At 38.2% G+C, this 18742-nt stretch overlaps 1 protein-coding gene across 1 annotated transcript in view; it reads left to right on the top strand.

Annotated features, from left to right (window-relative positions):
• LOC116995874 (structural maintenance of chromosomes protein 1B-like) overlaps positions 1 to 17980 on the top strand; it is a 28772-nt gene extending 10792 nt beyond the window's left edge. The window contains exons 11-25 of the mRNA XM_033058950.1: positions 1589 to 1768; positions 2582 to 2728; positions 3213 to 3350; positions 3916 to 4032; positions 6625 to 6731; positions 7489 to 7630; positions 8420 to 8565; positions 9451 to 9604; positions 10697 to 10795; positions 11685 to 11841; positions 12535 to 12689; positions 13927 to 14078; positions 14455 to 14524; positions 17091 to 17201; positions 17442 to 17980. Of these exons, the coding sequence (XP_032914841.1) occupies positions 1589 to 1768; positions 2582 to 2728; positions 3213 to 3350; positions 3916 to 4032; positions 6625 to 6731; positions 7489 to 7630; positions 8420 to 8565; positions 9451 to 9604; positions 10697 to 10795; positions 11685 to 11841; positions 12535 to 12689; positions 13927 to 14078; positions 14455 to 14524; positions 17091 to 17201; positions 17442 to 17552 (1986 nt within the window). The 3' untranslated portion in view covers positions 17553 to 17980. The remainder of the gene's footprint in view (positions 1 to 1588; positions 1769 to 2581; positions 2729 to 3212; positions 3351 to 3915; positions 4033 to 6624; positions 6732 to 7488; positions 7631 to 8419; positions 8566 to 9450; positions 9605 to 10696; positions 10796 to 11684; positions 11842 to 12534; positions 12690 to 13926; positions 14079 to 14454; positions 14525 to 17090; positions 17202 to 17441) is intronic.
• Positions 17981 to 18742: the final 762 nt, after the last annotated feature.

Here is an 18742-nt window from a genome sequence, read left to right on the forward strand (position 1 = left end):
GCTTAAGTTTGCCTGACCTGATCCTCTCCTTGCAAGAATATGTATTCCTTGTTCTAGACTCCCCCTTGTGCTTCTGCCTAGATTCCCAGAGGCTAGTCTTGCAAGTTAAGAGGGAGGTGAAAAGAATTCAGTACCTCAGTCTGTTCTATATGCTGTGTCACCAAGGGCCCTGCCTCACTCAGTAGCAAGGTCGCATCTTCCTAAGTTTTTCTTTGTCACTGTATATTTACAGTGCCAAAAGTGTATTTACAGATGCCGTTTCTTCAACATTCCTTGTCAGATTTGGTTTCAGCTGAGTTATGACTTTTTTTAACCTCATACTTGCATGCTTGGACAGTGCTTCTGGATTCCTTTGAGGCTACCTGTTCCTGCTTCCACCTTTTCTTTGTTTCCTTTTTGCATCTGAGTTTTGCCAGGAGCTCATTGTTTAACCTTGTGGCATTTTTGCCTGACTTCTTTCTTGCTTGTATGTTAACGCTTAAGACTGGAGGAGCTGATCCTTGAACACTGAACAGGATTCTTGGGCCTATCTTCATTTAGAGGTCTTGTTCCATGAAGAGGCCCAAGTCCAGGGCTATGAACTTGCCTTTTGCCCTGGTGTCTATTATCAGGATGCTGAACTCTTCTGTGTTATGCTTACTGCAGCCAGGGCTGCTTTTGGCTTTCCCATCCCCTACAAGCCTCTCCCTTTTGAATATGAGGTCTAGTATACCTCATGTTCTCACCTTCCAGCATCTCTGTCTCTTGGGCAAGGAATTGGTTATCAGTGCTTCTCAGGAATGACATGAAATGTTTATGCCCTTTCTTGTTGTTCTTTTAGCTGTGTGTTGAAAGCCTCATCCGTTTTTCCTTCCTGATAAGGTAGCCTGTAGCCCATTGCAGTGTCACCTTTACCAGGCCCCTCAGTCCGTACCTATGAGGTCCTAAATGGTTCATCTTCTTTCCACAGGAAAACATCCATGCATTCCAGCTGTTCTCTCACATAAAGGGCAGCTTCGTCTCCTTGTCCTCACCCCACCTGTCCTTGCAAAAAAGCCTGTATCCCTCCATGGCACTGCTCTAGCTATCGGAGCTATCTGACCATGTCGCCTTGACCCCAAGAATCATAGAGTCACAGACTGGTTTGGTTTAGAATGGATCTTAAAACTCATCTAGTTCCACCCCTGCCATGGGCAGGGATACCTTCCACTAAACCAGGTTGCTCCTATGCCTTGACCTTGAACACTTGCAGGGATGGGAAGCCACAGCTTCTCTGGGCAAGGTGGTAGCCTTGCAACTGGACACACATCTTGAACTCTCTTGTTTATTCTCCATGCACTGGTGTCCTTATTCTCCATGCACTGGTGTCCTTTGATGGGATGCATAGCTTATACAACAGTATCTTAATGCATTGTAAATAGTAATGCAATAGGTTACAGATTGAAGGACATTGATGTCCAGAGAACATAAACCCCAGTTCTGTTTCTAGTCTTGCAGTGATTGAGCTCCGTGTTGTGTAGACCTGTACGTCCTGTCCCCAGACTACTCAGATTTGGACATGCTTTGCTGTGACTACATGAATTCTAAACAGTGCTTGTTTGCTTTACAGGTTAAACCAATTAACGAGAAGCTAAGGGAGATAAGAGGAGCTAAAATGATGGTGGATGTTGTACAAACGCAGTTTCCTCCACTGAAGAAAGTGATTCAGTTTGTGAGTGGGAATGCCTTGATCTGTGAAACTGTTAAGGAGGCAAAACACTTTGCATTTGATGGACCAGTGAGGTTGAAAGTAAGAAGCCGAAGTTTGTCGCATACACTTTTCATTGCAACAATATGTGTTTGATGCCATTAAATAATTCTTCTGTAAACATGCTGGAGTATTGCAGATAAACACAGAGTTGGTATTGTGCTGTCTAATCCCGCAGAAACAAAGCACTACATACTTCACTATGGCTATGATTTCCTCTGGTAGTAAATTGAAGCAGTGTCCTAGGAAAAGGCAAATGAAAGGATAGTGTCCAAATATAGTTCTTGGTATGGTCCTTGTGAGAGGACTAGGAGGGCTGGATAATCCTGCTTCTAAAGCTGTCTGATTTAAAAATACAGACTTTATCTTGCAAGGTTTTCTTTGAAGAAATTATTTCAAAATTATTTAAAATATCTGCCAGAATCTCTTGGTTGTAGATATAGATGATGTTAAGGACTGGAAGCTTCTCTGTCGCTTCCTATAGTTTTCTTCTTATTCCTGTCTGTATTGCGGCGCACAGTATTTTATTTCTAAAATAAACTAGTAATAAACTTTCTAAAATAAACTTCCTAAAATTTTGATTAAGACAGCTTTTAGTTGAAGGTGGGTATGAAGTCATTTTTACTTGAAATTCAGAACTTCTCTTTACTTCAAATGAAGCAGAAGAAAGTAAAACAGAATTTCTCTTTACTTCAGATGTCTCATGTTAGCAGGTTTGGAAGAGAAAAGAAAAATTTGAGTCCAACTCAAGTGTGCTTGTTGCTTGTTCAACTGCCATATCTTGGTTGCTAGTGCACGGGGTGTTGTGGCTGGGTTTTTTTCAGATTTATTTGGGTATACCTTATTTTCTTCCAGACAGTGGCTCTTGATGGAACTTTATTTTTGAAATCTGGAGTGATTTCTGGAGGATCAAGTGATTTAAGATTTAAAGCTAGACGTTGGGATGAGAAGGAAATAAGTAAAATGAAAGAAAGAAGAGAGAGCTTGATGAATGAGTTAAAGGTAGGTCTCTTAAAAGCACTTAACTGCAGAAGTCTTGCTGTGTCTAACTTAGTTCTGGGAAGGTGATTTTCTAAAAATGTAATTTGCAAAGCTGCTAGAAGTTGCAGACAGGACATCTCCATTCTGAGCTGTGGTTCTCAGTTCACAGGCAGAAATACAGGACAACGCTGTTGTCCTATCTCTCGCCAGGAAAAAGTTACTACCTGAAGACTTGTAGTGAACCAAAATTTGCCAGTGTAAAATGATTTGTCATACCTTTAGTGTTGGCTTTTTTTAAGAGGAATGGAGTTATGATGTAATCTGCAAGCAGCTGCTTTCTTGGGAGAGATAAATCTGTTACAATACTAATATTAAATATGACCTGTACTATCAACCTTTACCTTGAATGAGGCCTACATCAGTGAGGCTAGCTTTAAAATTTGAAAAACAAATAATTTTGAAATTCATTTAACAAGCTTTTTCTGCCATCATAACACTTTCCCAGGACTTAATGAAGATCAGACGGAAGGAGGCTGACTTGAAGCAATTGCGTGCTCAGTGCCAAGGAACTCAGACACGACTGAAATATTCCCAGAGTGAATTAGACGTTATTAAAAAGAAACATCTTGCTAATCTCTTCATGGTATGGTATTAATTCTTTGTAATTTTCATGTTTAATAATTGCATTGTTGTAACAATTACTCATCAAGTCATGCTACTTCCTTGCATAGTTTTTGAAAATCAGTTGAAATTTCACATACAGCAGTTACAACGGAGGAATTAATAAAATATAAAAAACAGGATTGCAAAGTACAGTAATTTCACATGTATAAGGCGCACCCTTTTGACTAAAATTTTGGTCCGAACCCAGAAGTGCACCTTATGATCTGGTGTGCCTTATACTAGTGAAATTATTATACTTTGCATGAGGCTTTTTCTATTGTGGTTTTAAAACTTGGTTTTCTGGTGAGCTTGGTTTATCATTTAGTAACCTTCAGAAGTCTGTTACTCAAAGTGCACTTTATGTACTGTTTTTAGTTTGCTTTTCCACTTGTTAAAACTGTAATTGTTCCATGCAGATTGACAATAAAAGTGGCTAAGTGCCATTTGAGAAGAAAATACAGTTAACCTGGGACAGAGCTGTCTCAATTTCTAGAAAGTTGATCATCCTATTAAGAAAAATTACCATCTTTTTCTTTTCTATCTAGGAAAAATCAAAACTGGAAAGTGAACTGGTAAATATTGAGGCTCAGCATGATATGCTGAATGAAGGAGTTGCACAAAGAAAAGAAAAAATAGAAGAATTTCAGAAAAAAATTAACGAGGTAATGCCTTTTGTCAGAAATTTGAGAGCTCCTGCTGTTAGGCTACAGAAACTTAAGCTTTCCTAATGTTTAGACCTGGACAACTTTTAGCTTTGAAAACCTCTTTGTCAGCAAGGTTTGTACATTATTCCAGCAATCTCTCCACATCCTCTACCTTTCTTACCAAGGCAACTGTCAACAGAGAAGGTTAGTGTATATGAGTCGTAGCTTTGCAAAAGTTTCCTTAGAGTCAAAGTTCTGAGTGTCAAGTGCTAAACACAAATCCAACCAACCATATCCATCTATGTCTCAAACAGATGAAGCTTTGCTTAATATATACAGCTTTCTAGAGCTAAAAACAGTCCTCAGTGCTGTGAGAGGGCTTTGTTCTGAAGTCTCCAGGTGACATGTCTGGGGGATGGCTTGTCTGCTTGGAAAGTGGATGAAAAATAGCATAGTCTAAAGGTTCCTTTCTCTGGGAAAGTAGCTGGTATTTGTTCTTGATTTTTCTCTGTGCTCTGATTACCCTGGCAGAATGGCTGAGGCGTGCATGATGATTGTCAGCAAATTCCTATTTCACTTTCTTGAGGTGTTTGTTTGTAGAGGTTTTCTTTTTATTTTGTGATGTTTGGTTTTTTGTTTGCTGAGTGGGAAGAAGGTTCTTTTTGAATGTTATGGTTTGTGGTGGCGCTTGTTTTGGTATTCTGTTGGCCTTTGGGGGTTTCATTAAGACCATTGTATACCTGTATTAAAGTCCAGTTTGTGGAAGATGAAGCTAGCCTTTGATATATTCAGTGAAGGGAATGTTAAGTAAAGACTAATGTGATTCCAGGAGGGGTTTCCTGCTGTGTTCTGCTAGAGGCAGTAACGGACCTCTTGGGGAAATAGGAACCTCATCTCTACCTGTAATAATGCTGAACAAGTCTGAGCCATGGTCTGTATCATGTGCACCAGCCAAACTATATTTAGCTTTTTTCTCCATATTTTGCTGCTTAGTTGCTTTTCTCTGAATTTCACTGTATTTTCCCGTGCCTATTTTTTTGCATATTTCTTAATTTAGACCAATGTTTATAACAGGTGCACTAAATAAACCTTTTTAAGAGTTTTTTTCTGCAACTTGTTAAGACCCTTCAAAGCTACTAAAGTATAAACTATGCTAAATTTTAAAAAAATAATGAAAAACAGCATACCGAGATTAAAAGACCTAAAACAAAGGTGGGTGGCAAAATTCTAAGCAGTAACCAATCATGTCACCTGAAGAGCACCAACAAAAAATACATAATTGCATAAACAGTAGTCTTTAAATGTATAATTAGGACTAAAAGTAAACAATAAATCAGCTTCTGCATAATTGTCTGAATTTGTTATCCAGAAGTCCAGTTTCTCCCACATTTACCTGTGTCTTGAAGTTACCTTTGTTCCTACTCTGGTCAGTCAAAGAAATCTGGTATAAGTTGTGGTAAAATAGTGCTGCAGTTTTATCTGGACAATTCACACCCCAGGACTTAGATGCTGGTGTAAATGTATATTGTTGGAGAAGGAGAGATTCTTCATCGCTGTCTGCAGTAACTCAGGCTGTACTGTACATCTGTAATATAGTTCCTGGCTTCTGACCCAGTTCTCATCAGTTAGTCTGGAGTTAATCCATGACTGGAATTCTACATGTAAGAACAAGCCAAAATTGCTGCCTGTTCTGTCCTGCTTGGGCTGCAGGCATGAGAGAATGCAGATGTCAGTCATCTGTAAACACTGAGAAAGTCATTGATGGTTAACAGTGTAAGAATTCCAGATACAGGAACTTTTCTTTTGCTTGTTCTGAAAAAAAAAAAGCATAGAAGCTATCATTTGGAACCAAGAGTAGTGTAGTTTGGATAGTATAACTGGGTTTGATGTAGTATTTGCTACCTGACTAAAAAAGCCTGAATACTAAAACAGTATTGACAATATCAGGCTTTGACCCATAGAGTTCTCTTAAAATCTTTTTCAGTCCATTGAGTTTCATTTTAAATAGGAATTCATAGGAATGCACTGTTGCTATTTCTTCTTTCAGTCCAGCCACATACACTGTACCTAGTATTTGCCTGCTTAATTTTTTCTTTAAAATTTTAGAATTGGTTTTGACTGATGCTTTTTGTTCATATCTACTGTATAATTAGGAAATGAGATATTCCATGGCAGAGTTTTTGCTATGAATTTTCTATAAGCAGAGCACAGTATTTAATATTTATGGGTCTCTTGAAAGGATTCAAATTAAGAAACTAAACTACAACCCCAAGAAATCTGGTCTGTCTGATTAGTTTTGTCTTCTTCAGCTGTCTGGGAACAGCTAGTACCAGGGAGGCTGGTTACACTGTGATGACTTTTGTCTTCAGAATGACCAGGTGCTGTCAAGAAGAGCTTAACTTGGTAGAGTACAGGCACATATGCCTTATGTCTGGCATTTGGACTGAAAGTGTTAATTTGAAAATTGCTAGTACAAATTACTTCTCTGTAGTTAACTGTTTTCTTGAAGTACCTTAAAAATCTAGTCTGTAGCATGAAGTGATTGAATATTTTACATCTGAGTTTCAAAATAGTATAATAATTTTTTTTGTTCCATTTCTGTTTTCAAAGGTTGAAGATGTTGTTTTCCGAAAATTCTGTGAAGAAATTGGTATAGAAAATATTCGTGTGTATGAACAAGAACATGTGAGACAACAAGAGGAGATTGATAAGAGAAGGTGGTATATGTCACTAAAATGTAAACCCAGTGGTTGGTGTTAGATTGGGCACACTGGTACTTGAGAAACTCCATCACAGGAAATAACACAAAGTCCTAGGAGAATGTAGAAGGTTCTCCTTGTCACTGTAAGGATTAACTAGGCTGCTGCTATTAGTTAGGCTATAGATTAATTAGAAGGATTTGTTAGATCACTACTGTGGTTTGGGTTTGTTAAGAGTCAGTGACAGCTTGCAACAAACTTGAAAGGTAACATTATTTACTATTTTGGTAGCACAATTATAAAAATATAAATAGTTTTCTAATACCCACATTGAAAAGTGGCAGTATCCCAAATTGAGAATAGCATGAAGGGTCACTTGTGTGTGAAAAATTTTAAGAACTGGGTGTGAGATATAGGCGTTTGGCATAAGAACATACTCTTACAAGGAAACCAGGTTCTTGAGTTTTTCACAGGCAGCCTCAGCTACTGCTTGTCTCACAGATACATCACTTCAACATAGAGTTGTATCTTAGAAGGAGAATATTAAAATAAACTGATGGTTGAAGTTCAAGTGTCACTTTCCATATTACTGTGCTTACATTCTATATTGTATCTGTTTAATCAATATCACTGTATCTTTGTGATTTCCCATGTATCTGCAGGATGTGATGTAGTAGAATGAATGTAATGTGGATTTTTGTGTTTGCATAGAGTCCAATCACAGTTAATAGCCTGCTTTGTGAGAACTTGTTTTTAAATCCTGTACTTTGACTAGATTGGAGTTTGAAAATCAGAGGACTCGACTGAACATTCAGCTGGAGTACAATCGTGATCATCTACAAAAATTAACAAACTCGGTCAGCAAGTTGAGGGAGACAGTTCATAAAGATGAAGCAGAGATTATCAAGCTGAAGAAGGTAATACTAAAATCAGTTTCCCTTTCTCTGTAATTCAGTGCATTCTTTCTTCTCAGATCCAGTTTTCAATGAATGTAGTTGATGCCGTGGATTAATTTTTCAAGGGGTCAGTTCAATTGTTGACTTTGCAATTGCTTAGAAAAACCCAGATGCATATCATTCCATTTTAACCTTGGACTGAACTGCTGTATCTGGATGCTTATTTATTATTAAAAATAAGCTTACTAGCTTAAGTTTTAGAATTAAATTTTAGATTACTATCTATACAGTCTTAGTTTATATTTTGTTCGGTTAATGTGTTCTGTTGATATGAAAAGGCAACATACAACTATAGATAAAACCAGCAGCATGTGGCTCAGATTCAGCAGATGATTTTATGAGGAAGAGCAAGCAGCTCTGGTGCTTTACATTTTTAAGCTGCTTTACACCCACTAATACATTTAAAATAATGCTATGAAACCAAGTTAGATTTTTAGTTGAAGTAATATATATAGGTTCCTCCTTCACAGTGGTCTTTATCTTGTATTCTGCTGATGGTGCTTGTTAAAGAAACAAGCTTGTGCTTGTTCACAGAAAAGAGAAAATCTGTGCTTTGAACAAAAACTAAGAAGTTAAATGTATTAAAGTGCCACAAAGTTGGGGAAACCCTCCGTCCCCACTGCCTTTCAGATCTTGTACTGTAACACATTTGAATGTAACAGGTTTAAACTTTTGACTCCTTCTTGTATAGTAGAAGTTCCAGATCTAGATTCTTGTTGAGAGGTTAAAAATTTAAATATTTCTATGCAGGATGAGGAAAAGCTTCTAAAAAAAGTGAATGAACTTTTGGAGGAGCAGCAACACCTTAAGGATAGATTAAGTGCTCATAAATCCGAGCTTACAAAAAGCCAAAAAGAAGTTGAAGAGTTCAGAAAGATGATGTTAACTCTTAATAGGTAATTTCTACTTCTGCTCTGGGGAGATGATTAAAGGGATAATATTTAGAAGGGATTTACTGATCACATGTTTGGTTTTCTCTTGTTTTGTTTTCTTGTGGAAGATTTATTAGTAATTTGCATCTACAGTGTGCCTTAGTTTGACAGTGTTACTAATTCAGTGTGAAAGAGTATTTCAAGAGAGCTCTGCCATAAACCATATAGAGATATTTTATTATCTACCTAGTTTTAGGTCTCACTGCAATCTCTGACCACAAATCTCTCATCTCTTTTGGTGAGTACGTAGTAGCTTACTTACAGCTTGGCTGGGGATATGTGAAGTTCCCTCATAGTTTCACAGTTTAGTTGGAGTTGTACAGTGGGTCTGATTAATGGGGACAGTTTTGTTTTCTGATTTCACTGTTATTTTTCCACGTGTTAAACTAATACTAACTTTAGGTCATTATTTTGTCATACTGTTCTATTAAATCAGCTCCTTTGTGGACAGTTCATGCTGAAGGTAACTTGATGCTATCAGAGAAATTGGTTGCAAAGAGTCAAGCTGTTTCAAGGAGAGTAATGATAAATATAGTTGATTACATGTTAAAAGATCAAATCTTCATACGTGTTCACTAGAGCTGAACGGAACAGAGGCTGTAATTAGGAAAGATGGGTATTTGAACTTGGCAATGTATTGAGACTGAGGCTCCCTCTGGAGTAATTCGGGAGAATGGAAGGGATAGCAGAAGTACAGTTCCATTTTCCTTTATATTTGGGGATTACTGCAGAGGAAACAGCCCTCTTTTCTATGTTTTCTATGCTGCACTTATCATGCATTCTTTTTGTGGATGTTATTAGCTGTGATGTTTCCACTCTTGAGTTGTTTTGTGTGTTTTCTGCGTGTAGAGAAGCCACAGAGTTGCAGAGGGAAGCTACAGCTCTAGAAACCTCTCTGGAAGAGAAGAGATTAAAGAAACACAATCTGCTGCTTGAATGCAAGGTGCAGGACCTGAAAATCCACTTGCTGTTTGGATCACTGGATGACATCAGCGAAGTAGAGGTACTTTAAGCGTTTACAGACGATAGATACCATGGAGGAACACTTAATCATGAATTTAAAGATCCTTTTTCTTTCCTTACAGGACTGTTTCTCTTACATAGTAATGTTCAAACCAATACACTCTATTTGTGTGATCAGGTCCCTTTCATTCAAAAGAACGATTTATTTTTATTTTTGTAGACAGAAATATTGTTTGCAAGTATTTTTACTTGTGCTTGAAAATTCGTGTGAAATATATAAAATCTTGTGGTATAAGAAAATGGGTATGAAGATAAGTAAGAGATACGCAGGGGTCAGTTTGGAAATGTAAATAAATACAGCACATGCGAGGGTTGAGATATTTGGTCTGTCATCCATAATAAAAATGCTGTATATAGAATGATCCTTCTGTGTTCAGTAGATGTAGATATTTGCAGAAATCAGGGATAGGCTAAAACAAACATTGCTTCTATCTGATGACTCCCCTTATTATTTGTCTCCATCTTCCCTCTTTTTCCAACGTACCTTTTGTGAGGAGAAATAAATTTTCTGCACTGTCACAAAAGAAATGAGCTGTGGGTTTTGAAGAACTTGTAACAAGTTTGTGAATTTGGAAGGAAATGAGAGAGAAAGAGCCCATGTCTTGTTTGAGGGAAAGTGACTGAAATTCAGGCTACAGGGAGTAGAAGATTCTCTCCTTATACCATATAGAACTGAAGCTCTTCTATTCTTTTGGGTTAAGAGTGGAAGAAATGCCTCAGCTTACATACTTCAGCCTTCCCTTGGAAGGGATTAAGGTATCAGGAAGTGTACATCGTTCCAACCAGGAGATTTGCAGTACAGTATTGTAAATATGTAGTAAACAGATTGCTGCTGCTTTTAACATAGCCTCAAGCTGAGTTTTGCATGTATTTTTTAATCTTAATTTAATAGGTATGTGTGTTAATTGGGCTCATGAGATCTTCACTGTTTGGGCCAGGGGAAGAGTTGTGGATTAAGTTCACCTGGTGCCCTGTTACCACTGTCTCTTAATTTTAAAACCTTTTAATTAATTGGTTTGACAGTTTCAAAATTAATTTATTTTTCTGAACTGGAATGTCCTTCATCTTATAGCTAGGAACTGAAGTAGAAGGCACCCAGACTCTATCAGGGATCTATGAAAGGGAAGAGGGAATTCAGGTAGACTACAGCACCCTAGAAGTCAAGCTAAAGGTAATATTTTCTGTCAGAAATTATTGGAGATGGAGTGTTTGATTTTTAGTTTTGTAAAATATTGTATATTTTACTTGTTGTTTGTTTTGTTTTTCACTCTGGTCTTTAAGTGAAACTTGGTAAAACCACTCCTAAGCTGAAGTGCATGTGTATGTGTGCTCTGGTTTTGTACTCGTGACACAGCAATGATGTGTGGGATTTCTGGATAGGTCAGTTTCCCATATAACTGGCTTTAACCTTTGCTTACCTGAACCACAAAAATACTTAATATAACCTTGATTTTTATTTTTTTTCCTTTCTCCTTTACTTTCTGCCTTGAAGTTCCAACTTTGTATATTACAGCTGAAAACTCCAGAACCCAAGGATGGCTGTGGCGGGTTGTTTACCTTCTGTTTGTGGTATTTGCAGAGGCTGAGACTTTCCATCCTTCCCTGTCTTAACAGTCCATTAGGTCACATTTTCTCAGCAGATTTTGTAATATTTTTTTTCCTTTTTAATCCTGAGGAAAACAATTAAATGTCAGAAGGCGAAGTACAGAGCAAAGGATGAATCTGAATCTGAATCACTAGAATTTACCTCAAAGAATTCACTGAGAATCTGTTCTTTAGAACAAAGGAGTGAAGCACTAATCCTGCTACTATCTTGTATTTTAAAAAGGGAATAAAGGGAAAATAATTGGCTCCCTGTTTTTAAAGGTGTTGGGGAAGAAGAATTAGGGCCTGGTAGATTAATCGCAAGAACTAAGACCTGGGTGGCATTTTCAGTTGTTTCAAGTATTCATGAATGAGGTAATTGTTTCAGGAACCATGAGCACTTTCTGTATGTATTGAAATATCTTGACCTAAATGCAAATTAGATTGCTTTGTTTGTGGTTTGTTTTTTTCTTTAGGAACTAGAGTCTGATGAAGATAGAAAGGATCATGTGAAGCAAATGCAGGAGGAAATCAAATCTAAAGAGGTCACATTAATGAAGACAGCTGCTCCAAACCTGAGAGCAGGAGAGAAGTTACAGTTAGCTCGAGACAAGTTTCAAGAATCAATAGATGGTAACACTGAGTCTTTCATGTCAGTCACTTTTGTGATTCCACACTAATTGAAATTCCTCTTCTTGGGGTTGATCCTGCTGTTTTTGTGCTCAAGTCTTTATTCTCAGTTACCTTTTTAATTGCATGTAAACAATTCATTAACATACACTTGAGTGTGCAGTAGTTTGTTGAAATACTTGTTTGAATGATCGGGAAGATAGTTGTTTCCCACATGACATCGTAAAGTTTTTACTTGATTTTTGAGAAGTACTGACTTTAAAATTGCTTAAATTTTTCTTACATAACTGAAGGAACTGTGTATGTTGTCCAAAACTCAGACATGAGCATTTCTGTAAAATTATTATCTCCAGAGAGTTTTGAAGATATTAACAATGTAAGAGATTTAAGGGGTTCTGGAGCTGTACTAGGACAGTGCTGGTGCTGCTTAGGGCTGCCTGGCTCCTGGAAGGAATTAGAATATTGTTTCTTGCTCCAGACAAATGTGGCACAGAGCAGATTGAATATATCACAACTTTGCTGGTTTGTGGGTCCTCCTTTTGAAATGTGGATGGAACTCACACTATATTGTTACGTTCCTTTTTCTGCAATAAGATTTTCTTGGATGCTGCTCATGGTACCCAGTATATATTTGTTCTGTGTATTTGCTCAAATACTCTTTAATTCAATTCCTGTAATTTTATTTTTTTTCCATAGCTTTTGAGAACAGCAGAAAGGAGGCCAGAATATGCAAGCGGGAATTCGTAGAGGTGAAAAAAAGGAGATATGAGCTGTTTGCCCGGTGCTTTGAGCACGCCTCCGTAGCCATTGACAGGATCTACAAGAGGCTTTGTCGCAACAGTAGTGCTCAGGTGTGTCATGCTCAGGGGCTTTGCCTTAAAGGCCTTACTGGATGCTTTGTTACCTAGAATATAGTAGCCCTTGTTTCCAAAGACAGTCTCAGTCCTTACGAAGAAAATTACAGAAATAGACTAGAGAAATTTAGGGTCAGGGATGGAATATGCAATAAGCCTAAGTATGCTTGACATTAGAGGTAATGTGCAACAAACCTGAGAACTGTTCATCTTAGCTTAGTTTTTGCTTTTAGCAGACGTGTAAATTATGAGAGCACAAGTGTGAAATGTAATGGAGTACTTCATTTAAAAATAACATTGGTTTACACATCAAGTTATACAAATAATAATCATTAGTACAGACAACTGAAAGTCATAAATCGATGCCAGTGTTTTGTACAAGCACCTTCTACCCCACTTAAATATTTAGAAAACATAAATAGAACATAATACGTTTGCAACTTTTAAGAAACGTAGAAAAATTGTCTCAAAATTATCTTTGTTACTGTTCCTGTATTAATAACAAAAGTCAAGAGGGAACTCCCAAATGCTTTGGTTATGTCAAATTCCATAGACTGTGGAATGTTTAAAGGATTGAACTCTTATCTGTCTTAAGATTTTGTGTTTTCCTTCAGCATGTTGTGTGTTGGTTTGGTTTTCTTCCATGATATCTGTAATCTGAGAGGAGACATTTGAAATGAGCACAAAGTAAGGAAATTCCTCTTACGTGTCTTGTGTGGAGGGGAACAGTCTGTATTATTTTGTCTCTTCTATTAATGAGAAAAGTAAACCATGTAGGAAAGATATTGCCCATCATACCTTTAGTGGTTAGGAAAAATGTGGTTCCTTTAAAATAATGCTTTTCAGTTTTGTCCCTGGAAGCCAGGATGCAAAGTACAGAAAAAGACTTTAATACAAGCAGTCTTTTTGCAAATACATTGTCTTCCAGGCCAAAAAAGAAGAAATCTGCTTCTGAAGTCTAACTTTTAATAATTTAAAAAATCAAAGCAGTTACATGAAAGGTGATAAAAACAAGTTTTTTCAGTAGTTGAAAGTTTAGAAATAACAAATATGTGGCACTGTATTCTCTGGGAACTGGATACTGCTGATCTCAGAATGGATCAACAGGTTCTCTAAAAGTGAAGCAAACTCACTCGTTTCCTCACTAGCTAAAGGCAGTATTTAAACCTAAAACATACCCATCTAAATATTTTGATAAATCTCACTATTAACAATTAAATGTATTTGTTTCCAGGCATTCCTTAGTCTTGAAAATCCTGAGGAGCCCTATCTGGAAGGCATTGGCTTTCACTGCGTGGCTCCGGGCAAGCGCTTTATGCCAATGGATAGTTTGTCAGGAGGGGAAAGAACAGTGGCAGCCCTGGCTCTTGTGTTTGCTATACACAGGTAAAAGAACTGTTCTGGGATTATCCAGGGGAAAAAAAAAGAATTATTAGGGTATTTTCCAAGTGTCTGGCCAAGTAGGTGATAGAAAGAGACAGTGTTACACTTACACACGTTAAAAATTCTGCTAAATCAAGCATTGCTGAAGTCCTTATTCTTTTTCTGTCATTACTTTAATATATTCAGTGCAGAATTTCATGTTAATTAATTTCTTACTATTTCATATTAAATGTTAAATTATACCTAATTATTTAATTGTAATAAATATAAGACTAATATTTCAAAATACTATCAACTTTATTTATGGAGTTAGTAAGTAACTAGAATGTTGAATAATGTTTTAGTATCTCAGTGTAAAATACTGTCTTGTCTTCTACAGCTTTCGTCCAGCTCCTTTTTTCATTTTAGATGAGATAGATGCTGCACTGGACAACACAAACATTGATAAAGTAAGTTTCTCTTTTACTGACAATATCTGGCACCTTTTGCAGAAGGGTGGCTACTTCCATTGCAGGGTGTTGGGATGCAGAGATTGATTAGCCTGACTGAACCTGTTTTAGATTAGATTGGGTTAGGACTGAAGTAATGAGTCTGTGAGATATGGGAAATATTTAAATGCCTTAATTCAAGTGTGTTTGATTGGTCTCTAAGTTGTGACTGTGAGAGGAGGTGGTGAGGAGTGTGAGGGTGTGCGTGTGTTCTGTAACTCCATGTGGCACAGTCTGACCTGGAAGGCACCTGGGAATTATGGTGCTTGGAATTGGTAAGGCCTTGGAGTTCCCTTGGCTCCAAGAAATGTGTCTGCACGTGGAAACCAAGTCATACTGTCACTGGACTCTCTCATATAATTGGCTTAGTAACTGTTTTTGCATTAGCACCAATTAAGCTGTTGCTCCAGTAATTTTAGTCTTGACTTGACATGACTTTTCTTGATTAAAACACCTTCCCGCCTGCTCAATTGATCTTTCCCTTTTTGCCAATAACTGTTCAGTATAACAAGAACTGAGGCTGGAGCACAAACAGTAGAGATTGAAGCTGTGGGTGGCAGCCCCTCGGAGGCGGAGGCTCAGAAGAAAGAGTATTGTTTGTAGGCAGGAATCCTCAAGCTCTCCATGTACGCATGGATTTTCTTCTGTGGAAGCATTTTTTTTCAGAACAGTATTTCTACTAGCATTACTGCTAATGTCAGTCTTGGTGGAGTCTAACAAACAAAAGCAGTTGTTTCAGCACTAAACATTTTGGTTTTTCCCCTGATAGCATTAACTGTGATGTGCCAAGTACCCCAGAGCTTGCTTGGAGGGTACCTCTAGAATAGATAGCTGGGAAGCTCTACCACTTGTGCCTGCCAGATAGAATTAAATTCCTTCTTGGAGATTTCTGACTCACTGTGAGACGTTCCTGAACCTGAATTCCCTAAATAATCCTTGGGATGCAAGTCCACAAGGGTTACCCAGGCCTGAGGTTGTTTTAACTTGGTGCAGTGTGTTTCAGCAGCACTAGATGGGATGTAGTGGGGCTATAAGGAAGATCCCTAAGGAAGCTTTGGCTCTCAGTGATGCGATCAAAACCAAGATCACACATCACACAGCACCTCTGTGAGCTGAGCTTTTATCAGATACTGCTCTGCTGATGAGTCTCACTTGGGACCACTCTAAGATGATGGATTTTGGTTAAATACAGGTGTTGTGTTTTGTGTGTTATTCTCTCTGGACTCAGATGTTTCAAGGCTGACTTCAAGCAGTGCAGGCTGCCTCCAGGCTTCTGTTTGCTGTTACACCATTTACTGCTTTCCATGGAAGCTGTGGTGTGTCAGGTGATGAGCACTGCCCATCTCTGCGCTGTCTGGGGTGGCTGGCTGGTGTGTTTCCTGGCTCTGTCTGGGGCTGGGCAGGGACCCAGATCATGCCCTTGCCTGGTTACTACCTGGATGACTTTACTAATCCATATAAGTTCCTGTTGCAGTTAGACACACCTCAGTCCTGTACACATTGAATGAAGGTGAGGATTTCTGGGATGTTGCCAGCTTTCCATACTGGCTACCTGTGATGCATTAACAGAGTGCACTAGGTACTTTGCCTCTCTGAGGAGGTTCATTCTGCCTGGCAGGAGAGAGGTCCCCTTCATGCCTGAGGATGTGCTGAGCACCATTCTTGTCAACATACTGGAAATGCAGGTGGTTTTACCTCTATGTAGCTGAATTTCTCAATTCAAACAGAGCTAAAATTAAATACTACAAGTGAGCAAAACTGATCTGTGAAAGATTGTTGCTTGTACTCACTGGTATCCATTTTTTATCCTAAGAAGTTACTATTTTTCTTTCCTTTCTTTGATTGACAATGTATTAAAGCAGATCTCTTACTAATTGGAACTATACTCTGAAATTATTAGAACAAATAAGAGAACAAATAGAAGTTTAACTTACTAACAACAGTTCTTCCTGTAACTTACTAACAGGTCATCTGTTAAAAAATTAATTTCCATGTCATGTAGATAGAAATCTACTGGTTAAAAATCTACTGGTTTTCCTTTACGCAGCATTTAATTGATATTGGGAGACATTGCAATACTCACTAGTTAATAAATTTTGTACCTTTAAGTTGCATTATCATTGAGAAATTTGCTGCTGTCTGCAGTGAACTAATTTAAGTTTTGATAGAGCCAGCTGCCAACTTTTCACCTTTTTTAAAAACTTATTTAGGAATTTCCCCCTTCCTCTCTAGTTACAGAAAGTAAAATTGTTGTTCATTGGCACTGGTGTCTTTTTGTAACTTTTATTTATTGGAATGAACCATTATTTTCTTAAACATTTTTAAAAAGCAGCACACCTGAGGGGAGTTCTCTTAAAACCATGGAAAATACCTGGCTTTTAAAACTGATTTATTTCTCATTTTAGCAATCTTATTTCATGATGGAATTCTGCAGCTAGCACAGATCAGTTCTTCCCTCGCCATTCCCTAATCACAGCATTGTTTCAGGTTGCCAGAACTAACTGAAATACTTGGTTTCTTTCCAAAGGTCTCGCGTTTCATTAGAGAACAGGCACATGAGCAGACCCAAATGATTGTCATTTCCCTGAAGGAAGAGTTTTTTTGCAAGGCAGATGCATTGATAGGAGTGTGTCCTGAGGTAACAGCTAATTATGGTTAAATAATGCGCATGGGGTTGTTGAAGTACTGGGTCACACCTAAGTGTTGCTTCAGTCAGTCATGCACACACAGTTGGTGGCTGGCTGTGTCCTGCTGTGTGGGCACTGGCTCCAGGGAACATCCTTTGGGGAACTCAAGCTCATTATTGCATCTGATAGTTATGAAATGTTTATTTCAAGTACCAGAAGTGTGTTACATGGTGTGATTCTCCTTCTCTCAGCATGATGATATTATGTTCAGCCAAGTCCTGACCCTGGATCTTACTGAGTACCCAGAGGAGGAAGAGCAGGATACAGAAGAGAGGCCCAGCCCTGATTCTCTCTTTGAATAGTGCGTGAATGGTGTAAGGGCCAGGTGACAACAGGAACTGGTTCACAACTGACTGTTACAAGTCTGAGTTTGAATGTGGCTATTAGAGGTTGACAGGAAATGTTCACTTTTCAAGTGAAGCAGTTTTGCAAAATATTAAGAGAATCAACTGCTACTCTTTGATGCAGTTTTGTTAGAGAGAATATTACTGAGGCTGTTTATGAGGTGTGCACACTGGTACCCAAAGCTTTCATGCCAAATATTTTGACTGTAAGAAGGGCTTGCAGGTTCATTTCCGTAAGTACAGTGTCCCAAAGAACAAGCCTCTTGCTTTTCTTAGGAAAAGTCCATAGGTGCCAGCATGCTGTTCAGGTACTCAGTGCTCCAGTCAGGACCTCGTGTTGTGGCTGCATCTGTTTGCCTACAGACAGGATTATTTCCACTTTTCTGAAAGAGTAAGGTACTGGAATGTGTTCATTATCTTGGGTTACTTCTGTGACTTCTGTGACAACCAGAAAGACTTCAGTGTTCTGCTGCAGCCTTACACAAGTATTAGTTAACTGTACAAAAACTTGCAGTGCAGCTCTAGAGCAGTGATGTAACCTTGAAAAATTTTACCTCTGAGCTATTTCACTGCATACAGAAGTGGAAAGAATTAATCAGATGCTAAAGAAGGCAAATGAAATATATATAGAAATATAGAAAAATCTTATGTTATTATGCAGCTCTCCCGGTACACTGAAGTTACTTTGTTGGCTGGTTTTCATCTGAGGAGATGAAAGTTAATGAACTTTAGATGAAAAGTTAATGAAGTTGGGTAAAGAAAACTGAAAGCTGTAATCACTTTATCTGACTTATGTTCATGACCTCTGTGTGTGCTGCAGAGCTTCCCTTGGTTTGTGGTTGTTCATAATTACCTTGTGTTCACAGAGCAGGTTCCTTTTGTCCTGTGGGTTGCTTACACATACCTGCCTTGTCACATGCTGTGAGCCCTGGCTTGTGCTGGGCCTGTGGGGATCCTGCCTTAGGGAGGAAAACTCTGAGCAGAAGTGTAACATGTTTCACAGGAATATAGATGTTCATCAAATGCTTGTGTTATTGCCACACTTAATTGAATAAATTTACTCTGAGGCATGAGTCAGCATCAGTGTCTTAATTCAGAATCCAGTAACCCCTCATTCTTCTGCTTTTGAGGATGCAATAGATGGCCCT

Source organism: Catharus ustulatus, chromosome 4 (assembly GCF_009819885.2).
Source record: "Catharus ustulatus isolate bCatUst1 chromosome 4, bCatUst1.pri.v2, whole genome shotgun sequence".
In the NCBI taxonomy this organism is placed as follows: Eukaryota; Metazoa; Chordata; class Aves; order Passeriformes; family Turdidae; genus Catharus; species Catharus ustulatus.